General features: G+C 37.2%; 1 protein-coding gene across 3 annotated transcripts in view; it reads right to left on the bottom strand.

Annotated features, from left to right (window-relative positions):
* COPB1 (COPI coat complex subunit beta 1) overlaps nt 1-13,171 on the bottom strand; it is a 36,431-nt gene extending 23,260 nt beyond the window's left edge. Inside the window, exons 1-12 of one of the 3 annotated variants that reach the window (XM_039344578.1) lie at nt 12,997-13,170; nt 10,666-10,774; nt 9,097-9,248; nt 7,926-8,155; nt 7,272-7,441; nt 6,081-6,195; nt 5,533-5,625; nt 4,499-4,636; nt 3,004-3,123; nt 2,775-2,882; nt 2,506-2,652; nt 1,000-1,145 (exon numbers count right to left, since the gene is read on the bottom strand). In XM_039344578.1, the coding sequence (XP_039200512.1) occupies nt 1,000-1,145; nt 2,506-2,652; nt 2,775-2,882; nt 3,004-3,123; nt 4,499-4,636; nt 5,533-5,625; nt 6,081-6,195; nt 7,272-7,441; nt 7,926-8,155; nt 9,097-9,187 (1,358 nt within the window). In that variant the 5' untranslated portion in view covers nt 9,188-9,248; nt 10,666-10,774; nt 12,997-13,170. Of the gene's footprint in view, nt 1-999; nt 1,146-2,505; nt 2,653-2,774; nt 2,883-3,003; nt 3,124-4,498; nt 4,637-5,532; nt 5,626-6,080; nt 6,196-7,271; nt 7,442-7,925; nt 8,156-9,096; nt 9,249-10,611; nt 10,631-10,665; nt 10,775-12,996 lie in introns of those variants that run through there. The other 2 variants (XM_039344577.1, XM_039344579.1) reach the window with 2 other exon arrangements.
* Nucleotides 13,172-16,456: the final 3,285 nt, after the last annotated feature.

Raw genomic sequence — 16,456 nt, forward strand, 5'->3', positions numbered from 1 at the left:
TGGATGCTTGGGTCTAAGTAAAAGAAAGCACTCCAAAGGGAGGGCTGCCAGTGCAGAGACGATTTTGACAGGTAGGAGAGGAAATGTCGCAGGAATGGACTTTCTGCAACTAACCACAAAAATTAACTGATAGCACAGTCCTAACAAGTATTCTGACAAATTGTCTGAGACCTTCTCTCAGTACATGTACAATATATACCATGGGTAGGCAACCTTGGCTCTTTTATGACTCGTAGACTTCAATTCCTGGAATTCTATGCTGGCTCAGGAATTCTGGGAGTTGAAGTCCATGAGTCATAAAAGAGCCAAGGTTGCCTACCCCTGATATATACCACTGCACCTTTGAGGGACCTTTAATACAAATTATAGTTTATTAATTAGGCTTCATATTCTTCTTGAAACAGAATATATAAATTACTGGATTTCACTCACATATACATAGATATATAGATAGATATAGATATAGATAGATATAAATATATTTTTAAATGCCCTATTGGACATTGCCTTTGTAAAAATTCTGTGGGCTAGAAATGGGCCAGTTTACACAAAAGAATGAAACTTGAAAATCCTTGAAAGTTAATCTACACATATTTTACTTAGAAACAGTCACCTGTGCTTCAGATTGCTTTAAGAAAGTATTTAATGCAATTCTATGATAAAAGTGATGTAACAAAGGCTACAATCCTGGGAACACAGCCAAGTAAACACAATGAGATATTTTCAGTAGGCATTAAGAGAACTGCAATGCAGGTTTCTTTAAGGATCATATTTAGATCTGGCAAGTTTTATGTACACATCAAAATGGAATTTTAAATGCATCCAGAGAAAAAATAAATCTTCAGCAATAAAAATCCATTCCTACTGCAAGAAACGTATCCAAAGTCATTTGTATATGGATTCTTTCAGCGGTGCTGACGGTATTACAAACACAAAGTCTTAAAAGTAATCCACACTGAAATTCAGTTAGTGAATTTTCAAGGCAGATCTTAAACTTACTTGACAGACTTAATTGCATGGAAGACGTCCAACATTTTCTCTACAATTAGCAGCCTGAGATTATCAAAACGCTGAATAGCTTCACGCACAAACTCCAACACATCTGCAGCTGCCGCTTCATTGTAGTCACTTAAGAACTCCATCAACTAGAAGGGTAAGTATGAACATGAGCACTACAAAATTTGGAACAAACTACTGTACCACTGGCTAATACCAGATACAGCAAGATGGTACCCGACTATGTATGCCAGCACCAACTCCCCCCACATTAAATTAAACACTACTGAAATCTTATGGAATTTGGTGATTTAATATCTTACATCTTTGCCTGGACTATTGTGTAAAATCATGGGATGACACAAAAGATTAATTGCTTAAGTTTTGGCAAATGCAAGGTTAAGAATGGGAAAGACTGCCAGTTTAAAAGCATTTATGTTCAACTGTTTTTGACATGACAATTTACATGACAAAAGGCATTTGGGTATGATTTATTAGCACCTTAGTACATTCCACTAATAAATTAGAGATATCTTAATATGTAGATAGGGAATGCAGAATGGATGGCCTTCAGCTTAGCAAAAGATGTGTATCTAAATGATAATAGCTGTGGCACAGTTCATTTTTTAATCAATATAACATACATGAAATAGATTTGCCTGGAATGTAGGTCATGACCCAGTAAAGCTAAATTATGAACACTTAAATGAAAGTGACATATTTCTGTAAACAGAAAATTCTTAATACAATTCCATAAAAAGAAATATAGTGTGTGTGTGTGTATGTATGAGAGAGAGAGAGAGAGAGAGAGAGAGAGAGAGAGAGAGAGAGAGAGAGAGAGAGAGGGAGGGAGGGAGGGAGGGAGGGAGGGAGGGAGGGAGAGAGAACAGCCTTGCCAGGCTGAACTACAAACTATTCAATCCCATTTTAATCTAGAAAACTAGAGATCAGAGTTTGAAAAGTAGATTAACTAGCATGAATCTAGCAAGCTGATTGTTAATAACATTGTAAAGCTCAGTTCTTTAACATTCAGCTCAGAAAAATGAATACAGAATTTTCCTAACCCCAATGAAAGTAAATGAGAATGGTATAAGAGGTTAAGATTGGGTTAGAAGTAACTCTGGACCCAGAATCTAGCTTGCCTACTTTTGGATCAGCTTTTTGACTAAATCTGGCTAAAGTCAAAAGGTGACTGTTCTCCACTATTTTCAATGAAATGAAAAGTTATTATTAAAAAAAAATCTACAAATTAAACTCACCAATTAAACCAATTCTGGGGCTGGATGCAGCAAGCACTAGGCACTGGATAGTGACTAAACATTACTTCTCAAATAAAGAAATACTATGTAAGTAACACGGGTCTCAAAGATAAACAGTTAATTAAGGAAGCAATGTAAAGGAAATGTGAATTAGGGATGAATAATGATTTTGTCTAAAGTAAGCTGATAACCCCGTAAGTTAACAATAACAACTATTGCAGAGCAATGAAAACAAAGTTGATTTACATACCACAGGAATGACATTTGCAGCCATTTCTGGGAACCGAACACTACAAGAATGTAAAGTCCGAACAAGCAACTGTCTGTATTTATCAGTGTCTTCGTGTTCAGTCACATTATTTGTTTTAATGACTTCTTTCTTCAAAACAATCACCAACTAGTGACAAAACAATACTATTAATTGTGTATTATGCAATTCTGTACAATATTAATTTTACAGCATTAAAATAAGAGTCTATATATTTCCAAGTATATTGGTAGAGTAACATTTTATTTTACCTCTTCTACATTTCTGGAAGATACAAGATCAAGTGCCAATTGTAATGTCTTTTTGCGAACTTCCAGATCAGGAGTACTTAAAACTCTCAGTATGTCCATAACCAAATCCTGAAATAAACGACATTTCATTCATAGGCATTCATGAATCAGCCTGAGAAAATTCAGTGAAATTTTGTACAGAATTAATTACTTTAAATTTAGGGAGACAAATGTAGTTTATTGTACTTACTTGTAGTACTCTTTCATGGGAAGGGTGATCCTTGAGTTCAATCAAGCGATCCAGAACAATCAGTTTCACATTGTTGTCACTTTCTTTAATAATCAGGTCAATATAGCACTGAGCTGCTGCCTTAAGTTACAAGACAGAATTAAAGTATTTAAAATGCTATCCTTTTGTGATCCAGATGAAAAAAGTTAAAAAATAAATCAATAAAATGCAATCATTTAAGCAACTACTACAACTTGTAAAAGTGGAAAAATTAGGAAATCTATATTATATCTGTGAACATTTAAACCCACTTTTACACTAGTAGTACAACTTGGGAAAAACAGGAAGTCCTGTAATATTTGTAAAGATTTTAAACCCACTTGCATATGCAGGGTTACCTGAAAGATTGGAAATAAAATGTTATGTTTCAAATCTCTCTTTCCCTTAGATCAGACATGTCAAACACAAGGCCCGGGGGCCGGATGCAGCCCACGAAGTGGTTTCCTGTGGCCTGCGAAGCCATCCTGGAAACAGTGAGGGAACGGCCCCCGCTGCCTTGGCCCTGGCCCAGGCCAGCAGGGAGCCAATGTACAATTTTATGGTGGCCAGCTATGCTGAAACACATTCAGTCTTAGCTCCATAAGTGTACCCCCCTGCATGGCCTGAGAGGAACAGTGAGGCTCCTCCAGTGGACCATGCCTTGGCACTTGCCCTGGTCCCATCCCCTTCTGCCAGAGACTGTCAGATCTGTCCCACTCCTGCCCAGGTCCCCACAGGCATCCTTGACATGAAAAATGTAGAGCTGGCCACACTCACCCAGTAGGCCACACCCACTCCACCCACGCCCACCGAGTAGGCCGCACCCATCCTGGCCACACCACCCGGCCCCCTGAGGGCAACCGCAATGCTGACGCGGCCCTCAATGAAATTATGTTTGACACCCCTGCCTTAGATAAATCATGTTAGTAGTCCAAAAAAAGAAAAACCTCTAATATCTGACCATCTCTTGTGACACAATTTCCCTTTACTAAGAATGAATGTAAACTGAAGGCAAACTGCAGATCCAAACCCAAATTGCAGCGCATCCACATCTGAGTGATTAGGTACATTATTTCATTTAGCATCGGTTTTGTATATGATTGTACAGACAACAATTCACAAGATTGCCTATTTACCAAAAACAACTGTAACTGAGAAAGAACTAAATGAACTACACAGCTCAAAAACGAACAACGGATGCTTTGAATTTTTTGAGTTCTCCTTTTATATTTGTCACTTTTTTCCCTGAAAAGTTTATCTGAATGGCTTGATTCCGATTTGGTGAGAATTCCTCACACAGCCTTTCAGTTTAACGCACAAGCCAAACAGTTCTATAAGGCAACCAGGTTTCCCATTCTCTTGGCCCATAACACTTTTCAAACCTGACTGGCAAGCATCATTAATCAGCATGAAGATTGCCTAGTTTCTGACTATATGGTATTCTCACACTTTATTAAGACACAATGCACCGTGGTACCTTGACTGCAGTTGGAGCACTGGAAAGAGTGACTAATGTTCCTGCTGCTTCATATTTTACTGCAGGGCTTGATGACTGTAGTAGGTTGTAAATACAGCGAATAAACCGAGCTCTTTCTGATGGATTAGCATGACAAACCTACATTTGGAAACGAGACACAGAAGCATTATTTATGCCAGTGGCTCTCAACTTTTTAATGCCGCGACCCCCAACCGGTCGTAAGTCGAGGACTACTCAACCGGTCGTAAGTCAAGGACTACTCAATTGGTGCAGCACCGTTTGCAGAATGGGACTTTTGGCAGGCTCAGCAGGGCAGAGACAGCCTGGACAATTCCTATTGGCTTTTGAAAGCCAATAGAATTAGAATCTATTCAAGAGAGTCTATTCTATTGGCTTTCAAAAGCCAATAGAATAAAAGGGAGTAGCACAGCTAAGGAAAAGGGGGAAAAAATGGCGGACTGTGTTGTTTGGCGACCCCTGTGAAATGGTCGTTCGACCCCAAATGGGGTCCCGACCCACAGGTTGAGAACCACTGATTTATGCAGAATATATATATTTTTTTAAAAATGAGTTGCTTACTTCCTTTATAACTACATTATAATGGAAGACCATCATCAGACTATCTTTCAAAGTACACTGTATTAAAAAAAATACAATGACAAATGGAGTAAACTTCAAGCAGTACTTCACTTCATAGCTTTCTACCCTTTTGACCACCCACCCACCCCAATTGCCAATTGTAAGAACTTAAAAAACCTCAAGTACAGTATATAGACACAACAAAATATAAACGGAAGAGACAGCTATCCACAGTCATAGATGGCACAAACAGAAACGTCTTCTAGTGCTTGGATCTAACTCTCTTTCCATCTAACAGTGCATACTCTGGCTTATAAAAGCTTCTGTCACAATTTCTTCTCAATTTTCAAGCTTCTCAAATTACTAACTGAACTCACAACTGAATCTTATTTCAGTAGCATATCTTATTCAGGGTAATGGCTTTCAGTGTAAAGGATTAATTTGATTTACTGCACCTTATAGATTAGTTCCACAATAACTAGCTGGAGAATATCACCAAATGTCTGGACTTGGTCAATGCAGGTACTCAGGTAATCTAAAGCTCGGTCCTTTAAAAATAATAAAAAAACAAAAACAAAATCAAGTATGAGTTTTGCTGTACTGATTTGAAATTTAGTTCCACAATATTCCTTATACATATTTATATTTGACATTCTATCTATGAGGGACCTCATAATTACTTTATCGGAATTATTATTTATAGAATGCCTGCCCAAGCCACTAAAATAAAACAGTGATGAAAAGTAAATTTGGGCAGAAGGGGTTGGATGTAGAATTAGCAAACATGCATCATAAACAGGGATGGAGTTTTCTGGAATTTCTTTTCAGGCTGTGGAAGGATTAGAATTCAGGGATTCACAAAGCTTTAGATGATGGACATGCACAGTGAAACATAGGTGAGTGTGACTTGGCATATATCAGTGAAGAAATCAGATTGAAGTGTTAACGCCAAGTTAACCACAATTAGTAAATACAATCAGAATTAGGTAGGCTATATTTTTACCTGATCAGCATGAATTAGCATCATGAAGGCATTTCTTTTGCAACTTGCATCTTTCTCATTCACCAGAAAATCATGGATCAGCTCAGGGGCATCAGGTATAAGATGTTCAAAGTTTCTTTTGGGAAAGAAAGCACCGATAATACTTGCAAGCAAAGAAATTGGATAATGCAACACAAACTGCAACACAACTGGGTGGATGAGGGAGTTAAAGAACAATTCTTCTTTCAGGGTATGTAATTTGCATTTCAACAAGATTTTCCAAACTAGCATACTGCATTTCCATAAAAGAAAAATTCACCAATGGTGTGAATCTATAAAACTGAAATTATATCCATGTTATAACTGAGGGAGCAAACAATTTAAAATTAATAGGAGCTGAAAGTTTCTGATTGTCTGCCTTCTACTTATTTTTTTTAATGCATTGTTTAACAAGACACTAGCAAGTGTGTAAAAGTCCTTTCTAAGACAATCTAACTACTAGCTGGCAAGAAAAATAATTCCACAAAGGTAATTTCTGGCTTATGGCCTAATTGGCATGCTAATTCTTTCAATTTCATTTTTCTTAAATTTACATTACTTCACTTGCGTCAAAAATAAAATAAACACTTTTCAAAATGATTAAATATTTCAAATCAAAGACAAAAGTTTATATCAGCTTCTAGGCTAATGGGCATACACTGCTGATATACAATTTATTCATTACATATTATCACCTATAATGTATGATCTAACCAGTTGTATAGAACAATATAACCACATAAAGAAACCATCATAAATTAAAAAAACATATAACATCAATCAGACTACTTAAAAGCATGACTACTATAAATCCTTAAATGTTAATAAATTTTCATCATGCATATGAATTTCAGCAGAAATGATAAGCTTTTATTTTTATAATATCTGCAATTTATAATATCTCAAATATATGTGTGGTAATGTTAGTATGTGTGGTAAATTTGTACACACACAAACACACATACACACATACACACACACAAATAAATACTCTGGGGTTTAATTTTTTTGAGCAAAATCAAAGCAGATAAATGGCCCAGTAATTAAGCCTTTACTAACCAATAAATCAATTTCAAGAAAAATAAATAAAACCTTACCATTTAGCTTAACATTTAAGGTTAACATTTTTTTTATATGCAGGCTTTGCAATATTAGTCAATAGATAAAATTTACCTGTAAATAGTATAAATTGCAAGGACTGCATTCCTGCGCACATAACTATGACGATGTTCAAGACATGCCCGGATAGCTGGCATCAATGGCTCTAGCAGTTCCGGTTCTTTAAGTTTGCAAAGAAAACGGAGAGTGGAGCCTCTGATAAATTCATTTGGATGTTGAAGATCCTAAGACAACAACATTAACAAAAACATATTACAGGATTTATGTCTACTGGTGTCAGCAGTCAGATTACTTCTCTGCTTTGAATCCATTCTAGATCTACTGTATCCATGGCTCTGTTCATATCGTTTTGCTTCAGACATTTTAACATACATTGGTATGTTTTAAAGAAATGTATTAAAAACTTAATCTATATATATATATATTTTAATCCAGAGTGTTTCAATAAAAAAGGAAGAATCTATTTTTGAGAGAATTAAAAAACTGGCATAAAGTGACACCTGGTCATTTTTAGCAAGATGACATCCTAAATGCATTTTGAAACACAGATCACAAAATCATGCAATTCTAATGATTCAGCTTATTTAAAACCTATATGGCAACTGGTCCTTACAGTTGCTCACAGAGAAAATTAATACTATAAACTGATCTATAGCAAGAATATTTGATTTTTTGTTTATTCATACTAAATCCAATTAAAATATTTACCTTTCTGTAGGCGTCACAAACAAGGATCATTTCTTGCAGCAATCTACCATCTGGAGTTGTTTTGGGAACAATCTCCCAAAATACTAAAAGCAGTTTCTTTATGGTGTGGTCTTGAAGTGGCAGCACAAACCGAATAATAGTCATCAGAAGTCCTGGTAACTTTTCACCATTTAAGATCATTATTATCACTTTTTTCAAGGCTTCTGTCTTCAATTTTACATCTCCTTTTTCTATTAAGTGAAAAAGTTTAAAATAAGTACAATGTGTGTTAACAACATAACATACACAATGTATGTTATTTTGTGCTGCAAACCACTTCTATTTATTTTTACACAGCTTCTTTTGGATATAACTATGTCATTAATAGCTCTTTTACTTTGATGAAGGTATAATTCAGTATTTCTCAAACTTGGCAACTTTTAAGATGTGTGGATTTCAAATCCCAGAATTTCCCAGGCAGCATACTTAATATTTCAAGTTTGAAAAAATACTGATGTAGTTGTACACAGGCCAATGAAGCAAAAATAGAAGCACTGCTGATAATTGCTACTAAGTTCATACATTCAGTCACTGAAGGCAATTCTATTTTGAATGCAAACAGAGTAATCATAGAACAAAGTCTTTTGTAAGTGTCCAAGTTAGGAGTAATCTATTGCAAAGAATAAAATCAGCACACTGCAGAAAAGTAATACTCAAGAGTGTGAAAAATGTTTTACTTCAAATTGTTTTGAATGTGAAACTTTATGAAAAATCCAGTTTTAGACACAAAGCTAGGGTGCTTTGAATGCAAAATAGATGGTTGCCCTTGAGACATTGCCCAGAGCTCTGCTTCATGATTCAAAACAGCCTGTTTCATAAATTTATTTTTATGTAAACTTAAGTTCTGAGGGATACTGAGTAACCTGTCTCCTTGCCGGGCTCTTTCATTTTTATTATTCAAGCCATTAATATTTTTTAATTGCTCTGTAATTGCTTTCATTGCTCTGTAGTTCATTAACCACTTCAGCTATCACTATATATTTTAGATTGTTTATCTTCAGTATCATTGAAACTTTCTAATATTTAAAAGAATTGTACATTTATGATAACATGACTACAAACTATGTTATTTAAATTTCTGATTTAAATATACCCAAAGCTATAAAACAATAGTTCAGGAAATATTACATACCCAAGTCATTCTTTAAGCTTATTTCAGATGGTGGCTCCGAGTCCATTGGCACTATAATTAGCGTGTAGCACACATTCTCTGCAGCCGTCATTTTGGGCTTTTAAAAAAAAGGCTTCCCCAGTATAAGTTCTTCCAAATAGGTCTCAGAAATTCTAGAAAATATATTAACAGAGCTAATTATTCATTATGATTCTACATGCAACACAGTAGAAAATAACAACAACACATTATTCTGGTAAAAGTTTGAAGTCTATAGTTCTCCAAAGTGCACAACACAGAACTATTTAACAATTTTCAGAAACAGAAGAACATTATGAGGAAAAACAATAGGAATAATTAATCTCAGGGATATTCTACATTTTAAAATAGTCACTAACCTTTCTTTGGTTAAGACCACACACAGTATAAAAATAAAGTTGACCATGTTTCACTAAAATAACTAGCCATGTCCTCAGGTTACACACCTAAGTACATAAGGTACAAATTCTTTCTACTTTTTCCAAAACCAAACCTAGAATCAAACACATAAGACTGCTAAAACGATTTCTACAACCCCCTGCTTGCAGTTTTAAGCATTATTTCAGTGGTTCTTAAATTGGATGACCTAATTATCCCTTTTTCCTAGCCTCAAATAACATCATTATCTCAAAAAGAAATCCAGGAATCGGTTGTTTTATACAAGCATCTTGGCAGCAACAATCCTATACTGGATCCTCAACTCACAAACAAGCAACTGTCCTCTTAACAGTTTAGAAAAACCACTTCGGTTCCTCCCAAACTCATCCTATGAATATGCAGACATAGATGTATCGTAGCACAACTACAGTGGCAAGACAACATGGAAAACCCTCTGAAATAGCCCCTTCTTCAAAAGTCACAATCCTTAGAGCCATAGTTTCAGAGAAGATTTTACACACTGTTCCTCTTAATGGTTTTTTTTACACAGTATCACAAACACCTGTCTGATCTACAGTGCATTCAGATACACACTGAAATTGTGCATGTATCAAATCTTTATTGGTTTATCAGTTGACTGTGCTTAAGCATAAAATTCTAAAAACTATTTGAATCCAGAAACAATGTACCTATATAAATAAAACCATAATGGAAGTTTAGTCATACTAAATGTACACAATAATTTGGGCCTTTCAATTAAGACAATTAAAAATATAATTAGATATGTAATGGATACAAATTGAAGTATTATAACCTTTATGGCTTGGATGATACCATTCCTCCTGACATTAAGAAATTACTATGTAGTTATCTGAAATCCTCACTTAAAAGTCAAATTTGGAAAATACGGAGACAATTTTTGCCTTATCATCTATCACACTCTTTTAAAGTATAAAGCTACATTTGTTTTATAAACAGGATTTTGTAGAATCAGAGACTTAAATTATGTAAAATCTGTTATTGTAAAAGGATAGGTCACAAATCCTAACCTGCTTTTTGACCAGTCAAGTTTAATCTTTTCTTTCTAAATCTCTGGGACTCAATCATTAAAAATATTACCTCTAAAGAACATTATGTATCTACTTTGACCTTTGTATTATGTAACATTCTTACATCAAATTCGATAGTCTTGAAAATCTTCAAAAAATCATTAGTGGATGACTTCAAATTTGAAATTAGTCAATCTTGTTGAAGTTAATACAGCAAAAAGTTTTGAAACATCCTATAGTGAAAGATAAATTTATTAAAATCTGGTCTCATTTATTAGCTATGTTATCAATGTTTCTTAACAGATAATCTTTATACAACTATAATTGGATAAAAATATCAATATTTAAATTTATTGATCCCAAATACATTCACATTTTTATCTTCTTTCCCCCTTTTTTATTTTTGACCTCAATCTATTTTTATTTTTAATTCTGCATTTTTTTCTACTCCTGCAATTTTATTTATTTAGTAAATGATTTTATAAACAAATGTATAGACAAAGAATAAATAGTTCTCAATATCATTATTTAGACCAATAGTATTGATCAAAGATAAACAGAAAAATGGATGAAAATTCATATAAAGAGAAGTTCCAAATGAATACTATGATTCTTGTGAATATTCAAGAAAAAATAATGTAAATACATCTAAAATGTCAAATGATTTATAATTGTCTATAAAATGTGATGCCCCCTAAAATTTAAAAAATAAACCAATTTTTTGTTATTAAAATTTCCAGACTGAGATGTTTAAATTTTTTTTTTCTGGAGAAGCTACATTGACAACTAGATAGGTAAAACAGGTGGATTATAAATGTTTCATGTGTGTATACGCAGAAGAGACAGAGACACACTCAGAGAGAATTGAAATATATGACAAATGACCAAGAATGATATCCTCTGAATGGCTCAATATAAATTTGACTACTGTGAGAATTCCATGAAACACACAAGAAAGATTTGATGCAGAAGATTACTGGAAGAGTTTCAGATTAGTGACCAATAAAATACTATAATAGCTTTCCTATAATTTTGTAACATGGCTGCAGTTAGATTTTGACCAGCCCATCTAAAAATGGCATGATACAAATTTGACTTTAGTACTTGCATCCAACATTAAGATTTGAGCTGGGTTTGTGGCATGACCCATGTTTTGTCATTTTTTATCATTGTGGTTTGTACCAGACCTTCTTTATATAACATATAAACAATAGGTTATAGTAGTCTTTTGCAGAGCAAGCTCTATCCCCAAAGACTAAATGAATATCTACATAGCTTTCTTTGTGAACAATATGGGAGTCATTTGCTATTGCATTCTCCCAGGGTGTTCTTATTTCCACAACATCCCAATATATGCTAGAGGTCTGGGCTTTCCTGAAGATCTCCCACCCAAGTACTAACCAGATCTAACCCTGCCTAACTTTCGGAGATCGACTAAAGTAAGCTACATCCTGCTGGCTAGCTGGAAAAGGCAGAACCACTATTATGACTTTGAGAGACAGTTAAAACTGATAACATTTATTACTGGCTAGATCAGTATGAAGGATTTCCTTTTAGTAACTTAGCAAATTCTCTCATCGATGCTGTTTAAAGGGAGGCTTGGCAGGTATCAACCCGGGATGTTCTAATTTGAGCTCCTAAAGTGAGCAGTTTGATGTGGCACCAGGCTACAAAACAGGAGGCTGAATTCTACTCCTGCCTTAGTGACGAAGCCAACCAGCTCTTGGGCCCATCACTCTCTCTCAGCCCTAGAAAAGAGGAAATGGCAAGCCACTTCTGAAAAAATACTGCCAAGAAAGCTGTAGGGTCTAGTTTAGGTAATTGGGAATCAAGATTGAGTAGAAGGCACAGGAAGAAGAATTGGGGGGGAGCCGAGTAGACGGTTGGATTGGATGGCCCCCAATGGCTCTTTCCCCTGCTATACTTTGGTGGAGTCTCCTTGGCCCACAGGCGTTCAGGGGGCCACGGCACCGATGCTTTGGGAACCTCAAACGAGTCCCCCCAAGGCAGGAAGGCTCCAGCCCCAGCCGAGCATTCATCCCCCGCCTTGTCTTCATTCATTCGGAGGAATATCCCGGAACACGGCATTCTGTATTCCTAACGGAGTAACCCCGACGCCCTGCCGTGGAAGGACCGCAAAGCCCTCCCTACCCTACGGGGCGAGGCTGGCTGGTGGCTCTTAGGCCCCGCGGAAAGATCTGAAAGGTGGCGGCTTCGGGAAGGGGAAAGTCGGGTGCACACCCGATAGGAGGAGGAGGTGGAGGATCGGGGCTCGCGGCGAGAAGGGTCCTCTCCTTTTACTACGTCGGCGACTCCAAATTTTTCACCCAGAAAGCCCGCTGCTTCGGCCCGTTGCTGCCTGCCTGCCTCCAGACAATCAGTGTTATGCGGGCACTTCCCCGGCCCGCCTGCCCTCCCAGCCCTTTGCAAACGACCCGGGGGCCGCCGCAGCTACCTCAGCCGAGTGACCCGTGGCAGAATCGGACGCCGCTGTTGAACCCGCGCGGCGCCAGCGGCGGCCGCCTCTTCCTCAGTCGGCCGTCGCAGAGCTGCTGCTCCCTTCTCCGGTCCTGCTGGCATCCGCCGCCTGCTCCAGCTGACGTGGAAGCCCTGGGCGCACAGGCCAGCTCTCTACTACGGCGGCCCTTTCAGGACACGCCTCCTCCGTTAGCAAAAGCGTTCACTAGCTTCAGAGAAATCCGTCCTCTTCTGGCAAAGTTCAAGAGCTACGCGACTCGGGCGGAAGCGCGGAGAAAGGCTGAAGAGAACGGGCGTGGATGCTCCTTCATACACGTGGCTGGGAAGTTAACTTGTGTAGTTGCCAGAGTACTTTTTCAAAACTTGCCCACAGGAATCGCTAACTTAAGCACAGGGGAAGCACCTAACCTAGTCACTTGTTAGACATTTTCCCTGGAATCTGTTTAGCGCTTCATTATTTACATTCCGGCTACTTAGATCAGGGGTCTGCAACCTTGACAACTTTAGGACTTGTGGACTTCAGCTCCCAGAAAGGGAGCTGAACTCCACAAGTCTTAAAGTTGTCAATGTTGCAGACCCGACTTAGATGGACCCTTAATATAAATTTGGCTTATTAAAGAACCAGGTTTTCTTTAACGTGACAGCTTTTTTTCCTATAACAAATTTTGCACAATATACTAGCCTCCCCCTCTTACTTTCTTAATTTAAAAAAATGTCTTAAGCGCAGTGTTTCTCAACCTTGACAATTTTAAGGCATGTGGACTTCAACTCCCAGAATTCCACAGCCAGCATAGCTGGCTGTGGAATTCTGGGAGTTGAAGTCCACATGCCTTAAAATTGTCAAGGTTGAGAAACACTGTCTTAAGGGAACAGAACGTGGGCGCAATTGTGTACCTAGGTGCGGAGAGCAGTTTGGTATAGTAGTTAAGCGCCAGGCTAGAAACTAGTCCAGTTAAGAATGAAGCCACTTGTGTGACTTTGGGACAATCACTCCCTTTTAACCCTAGGAAGCAGGCAAAACTAAATCACTTTTGAAAACACCAGTTATCAGGAATTGAATGATTCGAAGACCCAGGTGTGAATTCATTTGAAAGGTTACGGTATAAATTGTCTGAAGTCCTAAATTGAACTCTGCTTGGTTTTTTGTTTCACAGCAGCCAAGGGGTCCGTCAGATGGAAAGTGTTAAAACCTTAACTTGCAAATCCACAGAATTTACAAACTTTAATCCACTTTTTTTACAGCAAGTTTTGAGATTACTCTACCTCCACACTTCATGCTTGAAAGCTCTCCAACACTCTGATATCAGAATCAGAATAGAGCTGGAAGTGACCTTGGAGGTCTTCTAGTCCAGGGGTCCCCAACCCTCGGTCCGTGGATTGGTATCGGGCTGCGGCATGCCAGCAACCGGTCGACACAAACAAGCAAAGCCCCATCCGTGGGATTCAGGCAGCACACAAAACCACACTCTCCAGTCCGTGGAAAAACCTTTCCCCATGGAACTGGTCCCTGGTGCCCAAAAAGTTGGAGACCTCTGTTCTAGTCCAGCTCCCTGCTCAAGCAGGAGACCCTATTATCATTTCAGACAAATGGTTGTCCAGTCTCTTCTTAAAAGCTTCTAGTAATGGCACGCTCATGTCTGAAGGCAAATTGTTCCACTGGTTAATTGTCCTGTGGAAGTTTCTCAATTCCAGGTTGCTTCTCTCCTTGATTAGTTTCCATCCATTGTTTCTTGTCTTGCCTTCTTCTGCTTTGGAAAATAAATTGACCCCCTCCTCGTGGCAGCCTCTCAAATACTGGAATACTGCTATCATGTCTCCCCTAGTCCTTTTCTCTAGACTGGCTATTCCCAAACCCTGCAACCATTCATGTTTTAATCTCCAGGCCTTTAATCATCTTAGTTGTTCTTCTTTGCACTTTTTCCAAAGTCTCAACATCTTTTTTCTAATATGGTGACCAAAACTGAAGGCAGTATTACAGATGTGTCCTTACTAAGGCTTTATAAAACGATACTTCACGTGATTTTGATTCTATACCTGTTTATACAGCTAAGGATTGTATTATTTTTTTTAGGCTGCCGGTGCACATTTCTGGCTCATGTTTAAGTGATTGTCCACTAGGACTCCAAGGTCCCTCTCACAGTTACTATTTTTGAGCCAGGTTTTGTCTAATCTGTATTTGCACCTTTGGTTTTTCCTGTCCAGGTGTAAAACCTTGATTTTCTACACATTAAATATCTTTTTGTCAGATAGGGCCATTGTTCAAGTCTGTCAAGATCTTTTTGGATTCTGAGCTTGTCTTCTGGGGTGCTGGCTATTCCAGCCAGCTCAGTGTCATCTGAAAATTTGATTAGATCCCCTTCTATTCCCTCATCTAAGTCATTTATAATTTAGTGGCTCTAAGATCAGCCACATTTTTTTATTTCCCTTTTTTATTCTTTGCCAGAAATAATTTTTGAAATTCAGAATATTGCAAGAGTCCATCTTGCACATCCCTGGCAGAAATCTTTCTCTGTGAATGTCTTTAAATTAATTGGATCCCATTTTATATTATCAACTGGTTTGATAGTTACAAATAGATTACACATTCTGATTTAACTTGGTATGAGATTCATAATGATATTTAAAAATACTGGCATAGGTACAAGATCCCAAAAGCATGGGATCCAATAATATTGTATACTTTTTTTATTTAAGGAGTATAAAAAAGTCACAATTTTCACAATTACTTAGATGGGATGGTCAAAATTGGCAGTTAAAATCTTTGGAAGATTTAGTACATGAAAATATTACCTATTCATGGTTTCAATATAGACAAATAGTGGACAGATGGAAGATGGATTGTAATATGGGCTGGCTTAGAGAAGATGAAAATCTTTTTAAACAAGTAAAGGATCAAAGACAAACTCACATTAAGAAGATTTACGGGGTTCTAGTGGAATTGGATTCAGAATCTGAATTAATCAAAGATTGTATGATTAAATGGGCACAAAATTTTGGTGAACCAATCCCACTGGATACGTGGGAAATTATTTGGGTGAGGAATGTTAAATTTACACAAGCCCAGAACTTAAGGGAGAATTTTTATATAATGTTTTATAGATGGCACCTTGATCCACAAAAAATGTCTCTCATGTACCCTGATTTACAGCCTAAATGTTGGAGATGTGGCTGTTTGGACGCCACCTATTATCATATTTGGTGGTTGTGCAAAAATATAAAAGCTTTTTGGATTAAGATATAGTGGAATATTCAAAGAATTTTTAGAAGGAGGGTAAAATTTACTCCGCAATTATTTTTGTTAGGTATTGTTACTGATTGTGATGCTAAGGAGGTTATATTGATGTTAAATTTGATTACAGCCGCAAGGCTGTTAGTAGGGCAATATTGGAAGAAGGAATCTTTGCCTACCTTGCAAGAGTGGTTTTTTAAAGTTTCCT

Source organism: Crotalus tigris, unplaced genomic scaffold (assembly GCF_016545835.1).
Source record: "Crotalus tigris isolate CLP2741 ecotype Arizona unplaced genomic scaffold, ASM1654583v1 scf7180000017933.3771270, whole genome shotgun sequence".
Taxonomy (NCBI): Eukaryota; Metazoa; Chordata; class Lepidosauria; order Squamata; family Viperidae; genus Crotalus; species Crotalus tigris.